This window comes from Oncorhynchus clarkii, chromosome 24 (assembly GCF_045791955.1).
Source record: "Oncorhynchus clarkii lewisi isolate Uvic-CL-2024 chromosome 24, UVic_Ocla_1.0, whole genome shotgun sequence".
Taxonomy (NCBI): Eukaryota; Metazoa; Chordata; class Actinopteri; order Salmoniformes; family Salmonidae; genus Oncorhynchus; species Oncorhynchus clarkii.
The window spans coordinates 30096360-30109087 of record NC_092170.1 but is presented as its reverse complement, the minus strand read 5'-3'; the positions used below and the strand labels follow the sequence as shown (position 1 = coordinate 30109087).

The window sequence follows — 12728 nt, the reverse complement described above, 5'->3', positions numbered from 1 at the left end:
CTCGGGAGCCCCTACAATGTCAAAATGGAATTAGGTTTTGAGAATTTTTTACAAATGAATAAAAAATATAGAGCTAAAATGTCTTGAGTCAATAACTATTCAACTATTTTACTATGACAAGCCTAAATACGTTCAGGAGTAAAAATGTGCTTAAGAAGTCACATAATAAGTGAGATGGACATGATTTTTGAACAACTACCTCATCTCTGTACCACACACATAAAATTATCTGTAAGGTTTCTAAATTGAGCAGTGAATTTCAAACAGAGATTCAACCTCGAAGACCAGGGAGGTTTTTCAATACCTCGCAAAGAAGAGCACCTATTGGTAGATTGGAAAAAAACTATCCCTTTGAGCATGGTGAAGTTATTCATTACACTTTGGATGCTGTTTGAATACACCCAGTCACAACAAAGGTACAGGTCCCCTTCCTAACTCAGTTGCCGGAGAGGAAGGAAACTCTTCAGGGATTTCACTATAGTAACACTGGTGACTTTAAAACAGTTACAAAGTTTAATGGCTGTGACAGGAGAAAACTGAGGATGGATCAACAACACTGTAGTTACTCCACAATACTAACCTAATTGACAGAGTGAAAAAAAGGAAGCCTGTGATGAATAAAAAATATTCCAAAACATGCATCTGGTTTGCAACAAAGGCACTAAAGTAATATTGCAAGAAATGTGGCAAAGCAATTCACTTTTCTGTCCTGAAAACAAAGTGTTACGTTTGGGGCAAATCCAATAAACCAATGACTGAGTACCACTCTGCATATTTTCAAGCGTAGTGGTGGCTACATCATGTTATGGGTATGTTTGCAATCTTTAATGACTGGGAAATTTTTCAGGATAAAAAAGAAACAGAATGGAGCTAAGCACAGGAAAAATCCTTGAGGAAAACCTGGTTCAGTCTGCTTTCCACCAGACACTGGGAACTGAATTAACTTTTCATCAGGACAATAACCTAAAACACAAGGCCAAATCTACACTGGAGCTGCTTACCAAGAAGACAGTGAAGACAGTGACCGAGTTACAGTTTTGACTTAAACCAACTTGAAAATCTATGGCAAGACCGAAAAATGGTTGTCTAGCAAAGATCAACAACCAATTTGACAGAGCTTGAATAATTTTTGAAAGAATAATTGGCAAATGTTGCACAATCCAGATGTGGAAAACTCTTAGAGATTTACCCAGAACAACTCACAGCTGTAATTACTCCCAAAGCTTCTTCTACAAAGTATTGACTTTGGGATGTGAATACTTAAGTAAATTATATATTTTTGTATATCATTTCCAATACATTTGCCAATAAATCTAAAAATATTTGTTCTATTTGTCGTTATGGGTTATTGTGTGTAAATGGGTGCTAATCTTTTTTTTAAATACATTTTGAATTCAGGCTGCAACACAACAAAATGTGTAATAAGTCAAGGGGTATGAATACTTTCTGAAGGCACTGGATAGGTAAAGGTACATTCATCTACAAATATAATTTTATATCTATCTTAAAAGACCCCATTTTCATGAAGTTGATGATATAAGCTTGAAGCCCATTTAAAAACAGTATGGGACTTGAACCAGGAAGTAGATGGGACTTTCATAGGGTATAGGACATAGGAAAGGATATCACAGTAGATTGTTGGAATTCTCCCAGGAGAGAGAGAGTGCAATCAAAGTCTTTCCAAAGTCATGGTAATTACAGGGGAGGAAGCTGCTGTACTTAAGTCGGAGTAAACATTCTGGTGACCTTTTACCCCAAAGACATTCCTGTCTCTGCCTTCAGCTGAAATAAGATATCAGGTTTGGATATGTCCTAATGAATTTTCCATTTTACCAGACACTAGTAACAGTAATGACAACTACTCTCTCCACATCTCCCTCCCTCCCTCCCTCCCTCCCTCCCTCCCTCTCTCTCTCTCTCTCTCTCTCGGTCTCTCTCTCTCTCTCTCTTGCTCCCTCCCCCCATTTCTCTCTCTCTCTCTTTCTCTCTCTCTCTTTCTCTCTCTCCCTCCATCTCTCTCTCATCTCTCTCTCTCTCTGTCTTTCTCTCTTTGTCACTTCTCCTCCTTTTATTAGGTTCAACTAGTAGTGACACATTCCCTTTGTTTACTGGCTCTTGAAGTTTGCCAAACTCTAGACAGTAATTGTGTGTTCTGGGCCAAGGCACATTGTTTTGCCACAGAGTCCTGGAAAGCAATCGCTAGCTGTGGACTAGGCTTGGATACAAATACTCTGTCTGACTCCACACACACACACACACACACACACACACACACACACACTCTCTCTCTCTCTCTCTCTGCACACAAACCACACTCCCATACAAACACACACACACATCGACCCACAGTCTACAGCCCTGTGGTCACATCCAGTTCCAATGCACTAAATAAAAACACACACTTTGAGTCTAACTGAAGGACCGTGGCACGCCCAAAATCCCTTCCACAGAGAGGGAGAGGAAGAGAGGGAGAATAGTTTATTCAAAAGTTGTTATACTAATAACTGAATTTGATGACATTTCTACATAAGTCACATACACTACATGTAAGTCACTGAAGACCACCGATGTCCACGTCTCACTGAGGACCCTTACAGGGCAGCACAGTCGATACTAATCAAACTATATCACTACACATCAGCACAGACCAATATACACACAGCTTAGAGAAGGATAACTCATTCATGATAAGCAGACGTATGCAAACTCACTGCATGCAAACTAAGGTCTAGACTATAGTGTGATCAGCACTCTATCCAATTCCTCCACACACACGCACGCACACACACACACACACACACACACACACACACACACACACACACACACACACACACACACACACACACACACACACACACACACACACACACACACACACACACACAATATGACAATACTTCTATTGTGATATGAGTAGTAATAACAGTCATATTGCCAAGGTATTAAATGGAGCAGCAGGAGCCTACAGTGTGCTAGATAATAACCAGGAGGCCATGGAAGCCCATGGACATGAGGAATGAATATAAGGGCTTCTACCAAAACATCTCAAGTTTTCCCAGGCTATGAAGACATCGGGAAATAGCCTGACCTGCCCTGCCTGCTGCACAGCTACACTCCTGCATGCTAGCCGACACACATACGCAGTACACACACATGCACGTGCCCGCACACACACACGTGCCCGCATACACACACACGTGCCATCACACACACATATACACTACCGTTCAAAAAATTTGGGGTCACTTAGAAATGTCCTTGTTTTTGAAAGAAAAGCAATTTTTTTTGTCCATTAAAATCAAATTGATCAGAAATACAGTATAGACACTTTATGTTGTGAATGGCTATTGTAGCTGGAAATGGCTGATTTCTTATGGAATATCTACACAGACGCCTCTCCCTTTAACAGAGGCCTATTATTAGCAACCATCACTCCTTTGTTCCAATGGAACGTTGTGTTAGCTAATCCAAGTTTATCATTTTAAAAGGCTAATTGATCATTAGAAAACCCTTTTGAAATTATGTTAACACAGCAGAAAACTTTTGTTCTGATTAAAGAAGCATTAAGACTGTCCTTCTTTAGTCTAGTTGAGTATCTGGAGCATCAGCATTTGTGGGTTCGTTTACGGGCTCAAAATGGCCAGAAACAAAGACTCCGGGATGCTGGCCTTCTAGGCAGAGTTGCAAAGAAAAAAGCCATATCTCAGACTGGCCAATAAAAAGCAAAGATTAAGACAGGCAAAATAACACAGACACTGGACAGAGGAACTCTGTCTAGAAGGCCAGCATCCCGGAGTCGCTCTTCACTGTTGACGTTGAGACTGGTGTTTTGCGTGTACTATTTAATGAAGCTGCTAGTTGAGGACTTGTAAGGTGGTTGTTTCTCAAACTAGACACTCTAATGTACTTGTCCTCGTGCTCAGTTGTGCACCGGGGCCTCCCACTCCTCTTTCTATTCTGGTTAGAGACAGTTTGCACTGTTCTATGAAGGGAGAAGTACACAGTATTGTACGAGATCTTCAGGTTCTTGGCAATTTCTCGCATGGAATAGCCTTCATTTCTCAGAACAAGAATAGACTGACGAGTTTCAGAAGGAAGTGAAACAAATTCTGGCCATTTTGAACCTGTAATCGAACTCACAAAGGCTGATGCTCCAGATACTCAACTAGTGTAAAGAAGGCCAGTTTTATTGCTTCTTTAATCAGGACAAAGGTTTTCAGCTGTGCTAACATAATTGCAAAAGGGTTTTCTAATGATCAATTAGCCTTTTAAAATGATAAACTTGGATTAGCTAACACAACGTGCCATTGGAACACGGACAGGATGGTTGCTGATAATGGGCCTCGGTACGCCTATGCAGATATTCCGTAAAAACAATCTGCCATTTCCAGCTACGATAGTAATTTACAACATTAAAAATGTCGACACTGTATTTCTACACTGTATTTGATGTTATTTTAATGGGCCAAAAATGTGATTTTCTTTCAAAAACAAGGACATTTCTAAGTGACCCCAAACTTTTGAACAGTAGTTTACATTCCCACAGGCATTTACAGTACATTAGATTCTACCATATACTACTTAAGGCACTACACGTACACTCAGACATGATCATGCATGTGCATTAGCATACATTCACACAAGCACATAGCCTTGATATATTATGACATGCACTGACCATTTGCCAGCACTCTCCCTCCCTTTAACTTTCTACTTGGGGTTGAACTTTTGGTCGCTCTCCCTGCAAGTGATGAGATGGTCCTAAACGAAGTGAGGAGTTCTGAGAATCCAGTCCTATATGAAGGATTGCAGGCTTGCATGCTTTCCCAAGTCACATTTACGTCTCTAATAACATTTCTCAACTCCTACCTGCCTGATCCAGACTTGACCAGTTAAGAAGGGAGTCGTGGTAATCTCCTTGGATGTTGATTACTATCTTATCGTGACACACAGCCCTAAAGAAGGACTTCAATGTCTTTCCGTAGGAGTAAAATATTAGTATTAGATTACATAGCAGTAGCTTCTTGTGTGAACTATAATATAGCTCTTAGCTGTAACAGTAAAAGGAGAATGTATAGTGGTTGATTCTGTGTCCTTGTGTGCAGTAAGGTCCAGTAGCTGTGTTTGGCTGTACTGATATCCTACAAGTTCTCCATCTTATCTGTAGGCTGAATTTCAGGATTGTTTTTCAATCATATTCTTCAACACTATGAGGGGTTTGACTATTGGAAATTTTACTTTGGGTCACATTATACATCAGATACTGCCTGACATGTAGATTTGTACCTATTTTTTATTTTATTTAATTTAACTAGGCAAGTCAGTTAATAACAAATTCTTATTTACAATGACAGACTGAGCTGACAAGGTAGAAATATGTATTCTACCCCTGAACAAAGCAGTTAACCCACTGTTTCCAGTCTGTCATTGTAAATAAGAATTTGTTATTCGATCTAGCAACCTTTCGCCCCCGTTTATGACCTTTTCAACATAAATTGTTTCGTATTGAAGTTGAGTGTTTTCAATGTGCTCGCAGTGCAGTGTAGGCTTTAAAATTATGTTTTAAGAACACAAGGATTCCCCTCCGTTTTACTGAGTTAGCTATTTATTATTTCAGTAAGGCCCTAACACGCCAATTTACGCCTACGGCATCTAAATGGTAAAGTTAAATAATGTATGAGCTTTGTGGATCTATTCGGTATTATTTGTCGTTGTGATTAAATCTACATTTCTTTGAAACGTGTCAGCTCACTTCTATTAGAATGGAAATAAAATAATTCTGAACCCAAAAATATAAGATTAACAAAATCCATTAGAATAAACTTTCTTAACTGCCGATGTGCGTGAATGTCAACATTGCCGTTGCATTATTTTCTCTCCAGTCTACAGTTTGTGGTCCGTGTGGATGGGAGCAATATAACTATTTAATTGAAGGAACGAATTTGCGTCTGACTCTTATTTTCCCAAAGTATGAAATCTAAACAAACATCTCATCATATGGCACACCACTGTTAGATTTGGTTCGCTGCGAGAGTATGAATACCGGAATGTATCAGTAGTTCGCTGTTTCGCCTATTATGGACAAGCATTCATTGTGGGCAATAGCATCACCGACCAATAGCTTTCCAATGAACTATCGCTAAAGGAACGTAAAACAAAACAAAAGCCCTGAAGTAGTCCGTATGAATTCACTTACGAGACGCATGGTAAGGATGAGGTCAGGGAGAACAGCTCGCGCTCCTTGATCGATTTCCTTGCCGAGGGTGGCATTTCTGTACCAGGAGGGGGGTGCCCAGGAACCCCGGTCCTGCATGAAACTCCGACCTACCCAATTCACTCTCCCAATAACCCCGTCCCCGAGCCACAGACTCCCTAATCCTTTTTTAGAGTAGGGTTCCCCCGGCTCTCAGCTCGGAAGTAATCCCGCTGCCGACTCATTGGCTCGACGCGCAGACATACCAAAGAGAGGGAGTCAGAAGGGATGGAGAAAGGGGAGAGGGAGGAGGTTACAGCGAGGGGAGGAGGCAGGAGGATGAAATCGAGAACAAAGGCAGTGAAGTTACTCTATGTCACCAGCCAGGTAGTGGTCACACCGTTCTTCACAAGGATAAAGTAATTACTTGCCTTGAGGTTACACACGACCTTGCTCAGCGTTAAATGAGATTTGTAGTCTTTTTGGGGGGTAAAATGCCATTCATGTCAGATTATACTGTAAGTGTTAGTAGGTTAGTCTTTGTGTGGAATATCTAGGAACATATTATATTTATGAGGTGATAGTTGTTATTATTATAGCCCAGTAACACTTTACTGCAACAGGCTTATACCATAAAACTGCTTGACTGAATACCTCCTTTTTGGGAAGAAATCTGATAACATAATAGCTGCAATATCCATAAGGATTTTTATTCCATAAGACTCTGTATTTGAAGTGACACCAAATACCAAAAGGTTCAGAAATGTATACCACTGTTCCAAAATGCTATCAACACCTTCAGGAAAAATCTTTAAAAATACCTATTTTCACAGGTTGTGACAAAAATAAGAGTGTGATCATTTTGCGCAGTCACGGACAGTGACATACTGTATATTGATCAAACATGTCAGGGAGCTGTTTAATATGGGACACCATACTGTAGGAAGGGATAAAGACTAACATATATCACCGTACAAAATGCTGAAAAAACTAAATGCTGATTGGTATTAAGTCTGGATTTTGACTAGGCCATTCCAAAACTTCAAATTTGATGCTTTTTAGTCATTTTCAGATAGACTTGACTGTGTGTTTTGTATCATTGTCTTGCTGCACTTCAGCTCATGGTGAAATCCCTGAGCAGTTTCCTTCCTCTACGGCAACTGAGTTAGGAAAGACGGCTGTATCTTTTTTTGTGACACAATTTTATCAATTTTAAATTCAGGATGTAACACATCAAAATTAGGAAAAAGTCAAGGGGTGTGAATACTTTCTGAAGGCTCTGTATATATAACCTGTGGGAAAGATTTTGGGCTGTCTGGCCTGGGTTCAGCTGTTATATGACCTGAGATGGAGACGGAGCAGAGAGGTCCTTCAGCTCGGAAGCACCTGAAAGCTGAGCTGCACGCTGTTGCACAGACAAACCAAGAAAAGGACAGACAGATGGATGGACAGAAGAATGGACTGACGGACAGGTGATGCATGGATACACACACACACACACACACACACACACACACACACACACACACACACACACACACACACACACACACACACACACACACACACACACACACACACACACACATACACACACACACAATGGTTGTGCTCAATTCAGAATTTAATTAAGAATGCCTCAAATTCCATTCAATTCTTGAATTTGAATTGAAGTAGTCAACAGGATACAGAATTGTAATTCGAATTTGAGTGAAAGGAAATAGAATTGAATTTCAGTGAAATTAAAATACCTCTTCTATTCTATATTAGGTGTAGTCTATACAAATATACATCTTGTACGTAAAGCATCAAACATGCCATTATATGCATGCATATAAAATATTGATGAAAAAATAGATTTACTGGAAAAGCTCTTCAAATGAATGATCAAGGAAAACAAAACCTGTATGCAAATATTCATTAATCACTTACATTTTCTTAAATATGGGTAAAAAATACAACATTTCCCAGAATGTATTCATTTATCACACAAGTTGACCATTAGGCCTTCAAAAAGAAGTCAAACAAAAGAGTATATCAACATTGTTTCCAGATTATATATTCTTTGTATCTGGAAGTGTGACCTGTCAGATTCATGGAATTTCTTTGAATTACACTGAATAAAATCCTGTTAGGTGTGGCCAATTCAATTAGAATTTTAACTTGTGAGTTGAATGGGACTCGATTCCCCCCAAAAATGTTGAGCACACGCACGCACACACAGGTACTGTCATCCATCAGTGGGTAATATGCTAGCTACCATGTTGTTGGGGAGTTGGTCTGGCGCATTACTGAGTTTTGTATGATGTCATCACCAGCTGGGGTCTCTCTGGGGATTGTGGGATTTGAAGTCTGAAATACAGCAGAGACTCCAAATCATAATAATGACACCAGTGTTGGCGCTCAAGCCAGGCTACAATTATTTTCCAGAAATGTGGTACAGTCCTCCCTACACTCTTAGAAAAAAGGGTTCCAAGAGGTTTCTTCGGCTGTGGAAAGGGTTCTACCTGGAACAAAAAGGGCTCTCCATTTTCTTTCTAAGAGGCTATAGCTTCCATAATGTCAGCTTTAATATGCAAACATTATAGACAACAAGTCCTGGATTAATTCAACTCATATACCCTTGGGACCACAGCCAATTGCTAGTCTGGGATCAGCATCATATTATAACAAACACCTGACCAACCTCACTAAAACCTGGCTCCAAGTATTGCCTGAAGTCATCAATACCTATAGGCCGTGTAATTTGAGATTTCATGCTCAGCTGCGTGCTGTGGATGGATGCTAGCTATCAAGCTAACAAGTGCCCCTGGTCTCATGCTCTCGTAATCAGAACTCAGCTTGGGGATTCATTTAGATTCTTATCAGCAGTGTAGCATTGTGTGGGTCACAGCACGACGACCCAAGGGTGCTTACGGTGCTATGCACACTAATTGCACAGTTCTATGCACACTAATATAAAAACACACACACGGGTACACATACATACACACAAGAACATACACTGTTTGGTATGATTCATATTTATCTGTGTTCTGTAGTAACTTCATCACCAAGCTAGCTAGGATGTTTGTACCCAGTGAATTATACAACAGATATGTGATCAAGGTTTATCTTGTTCTTGCAGGAAACCTGAGTCAAATACACTCAAACCCAAACATTAATAGTTTATTTGGAATCCATGATGAAACATTTGGAGCAGGAAGAACCCAAATATGTTGGTTGGATGTTGTGTAAAGATTCTTTCATTTGTGATTTACGCACTCCCACAAGTGTGCATGTAGACACGTACACAGATACACACACTTACTACACACAATCAAAAATATTTTTTTGGGGGGATAGTAGTTAAGCCTAGTGGAAAACATGTATTTTTACATGAAATTATGATTAGAGATTTACTTAATTTACTTGTGTTATTGAAACAGTATTTAATTTAGAAATAATAATAAACAATAGCCTGACTAAATGTATACATGTTTATCAAACACAACTAAATCATATATCTCCAAATTGAAAACATTTTCTCTTCTAGCTATTGGACTTATGTTCATCCAACTCAATCTGATTACTTAAATCATAATTACATTGCTTTTGTTTCTATCAGCCTAATGCTTTTGTCCGGTTTCTGTAGGTATGATGTCTGTGAACATATGAATAAAGAATCAGCAAAAAGACACATTTCTGTAGAAAATTTGAAGCAAATTCATTTCACAATCTCTCACATACAAGCAAACACAGTAGCAGTGTGAGGGGAAGCATACCACATCCTATGTGTTGTGATAATTGCATTGTTCGCTCTATAACCTGTTAGGCCTATGTATCACGGAGGGAACGCTTATGAACTAAGGCCGAGACAATAAGACAGAGTGGCAGAATACATTCAACCATACCTTTGTTTCACCACAAAACCGGAGCAACATCTGTCAACAAACACTTCGGAAAATATTCAGACCCCTTGACTTTTTCCACATTTGTTACGTTACAGCCTTATTCTAAAATGGATTTAAAAAAAATGATTAATCAGTCTACACACAATACCCCATAATGCTAAAGCAAAAACAGATTTTTAGATGTTTTTGCAAATATATTAAAAATAAACCGAAATACCTTATTACATAAGTATTCAGAGCCTTTGCTATGAGACTCGAAATTGAGCAAAGGTGCATCGTGTTTCCTTTGATCATCCTTGAGATGTTTCTACAACTTGTGGTCAATTCAATTGATTGGACATGATTTGGAAAGGCACACTGCTGTCTATATAAGATCCCACAGTTGACAGTGCATGTCAGAGCAAAAACCAAGTCATGAGGTCAAAGGAATTGTCGATAGAGCTCAGAGACAGGATTGTGTCGAGGCACAGATCTGGGGAAGGGTACCAAAACATTTCTGCAGCATTTGAAGGTCCCGAAGAACACATTGGCCTCCATCATTCTTAAATGGAAGAAGATTGGAACCACCAACATTTTCCCAGGTTTAGCCACCCAGCCAAACTGAGCAATCGGGCGAGAAGTGCCTTGGTCAGGGAGATGACCAAGAAACCGACGGTCAATCTGACAGAGCTCCAGAGTTCCTCTGTGGAGATGGGAGAACCTTCCAGAAGGACAACCATCTCTGCAGCACTCCTCCAATCAGTTCTTTATGGTAGAGTGGCCAGACGGAAGCGACTCCTCAGTAGAAGGCACATAACAGTCTGTTTGGAGTTTGCCAAAAGCCACCAAAAGGACTCTTAGACCATGAAAAACAAGATTCTCTGGTTTGATGAACAAAGCGTCGCGTATGGAGGAAACCTTGTACCATCTCTATGGTGAAGAATGGTGGTGGCAGCATCATGCTGTGGGGATGTTTCTCAACTGCAGGGACTGGGAAACTAGCCAGGATTGAGGGAAAAACTTACGGATTAGGTACAGATATAATATCCTTGATGAAAACCTGCTCCAGTGCGCACCGGACCTCAGACTGGGGCGAAGGTTCACCTTCTAACTGAACAACAACCCGAAGCAGACAACCAAGATATCAGAGCAGTGGCTTCAGGGACAAGTCTCTGAATGTCCTTGAGTGGCCCAGCCAGAGCCCGGACTTGAACCCAACCAAACATCTCTGGAAAGACCTGAAAATAGTTGTGCAGCAACGTTCCCCATCCAACCTGACAGTGCATAAGAGGATCTACAGAGAAGAATGGGAGAAACTCCCCAAATACAGGTGTGCCAAGCTTGTAGCGTCATACCCAAGACGATTCGAGGTTGTAATATCTGGCAAAGGTCTAAACACTTACAGTCAAATGTTTGGACACACCCACTCATTCAAGGGTTTTTCTTTATTTTTGCTATTTTGTACATTGAAGAATAATAGTGAAGACATCAAAACCATGAAATAACACATGGAATCATGTAGTAACCAAAAAAGTGTTTATGTGTCAATGTTTATATCCCAGAACAAAATATCTAGCAACAGCAAGCTAGCTAAATAGGACAAATTAGCTAGCAAGTGCAAGCTAACTAGCTAAATTGCCATAAATGTTTCATGCTTTTCGACCTGTCCCCAAATTAATATAATTGATTCAGATTTTGTTTTGATCATGTCGTGATCCCGTTTTGTGTGGGGGGACAAAATACATGTATGCACGATGGCGCACATGTGCAGCCGGTTTGGGTCCCGTGTTAGTCTTCAGGGCGCACCTCGCGTAGCAGGCCTTTAGCACAGACAGACGCTCCTGACACCGCGAGCTCCAGCTCCAGAAAGGTGTAGAAAAAAATAAAGGCCTTTTCAAACCAACATCTTTGTACAAGTACATTTCGTAAAATAGAGACTGAGATCTAAAAATAAGTTGTTATATATAGCATCCACCTTCAAATAAAAAGTATTTGCTTCTGTAAACAGGATCAGGGTCATTAAAACATAACAACTCTTAAAACTTTGATCTCAAGGATCACATATACAAACGGACAGTGATTGGCTACCATCTTGGATTGATGCCTGTCACGTTCTGACCTTTATTTCCTTTGTTTTGTCTTTATTTAGTATGGTCAGGGCGTGAGTTGGGGTGGGCAGTCTATGTTTGTTTTTCTATGTTGGTTTTTGTGTTCAGCCTAGTATGGTTCTCAATCAGAGGCAGGTGTCATTAGTTGTCTCTGATTGAGAATCATACTTAAGTAGCCTGGGTTTCACTTTTGAGTTGTGGGTGTTTGTTTTCCGTGTGTGTGTTTGTTACCACATGGTACTGTTTCGGTTTCGTTCATGTTCACGGTTATTGTTTTGTATTTTCATAGTGTTAAGTTTATATCTTAAAATAAAACGTTATGGACACTTACCACGCTGGGCATTGTTCCTCCGATCCTTCTCGCTTCTCCTCCTCAGAAGAGGAGGAGGAATGTCGTTACAACGCCTGGAGTTGTGTTGGGTCATTGTCCTATTGTCCTAAAAACAAATGATAGTCCCACTAAGTGCAAACCAGATGGGATGGTGTATCACTGCAGAATGCTGCAGTAGCCATGCTGGTTAAGTGTGCCTCAAATTCTAAATAAATCAATGT

General features: G+C 40.1%; 1 protein-coding gene across 1 annotated transcript in view; it reads right to left on the bottom strand.

Annotated features, from left to right (window-relative positions):
- Positions 1–6335, bottom strand: part of LOC139382629 (uncharacterized) — a 34120-nt gene extending 27785 nt beyond the window's left edge. Inside the window, exon 1 of the mRNA XM_071126727.1 lies at positions 6200–6335. Within this exon, the coding sequence (XP_070982828.1) occupies positions 6200–6273 (74 nt within the window). The 5' untranslated portion in view covers positions 6274–6335. The remainder of the gene's footprint in view (positions 1–6199) is intronic.
- Between the last annotated feature and the right edge of the window lie 6393 nt (positions 6336–12728).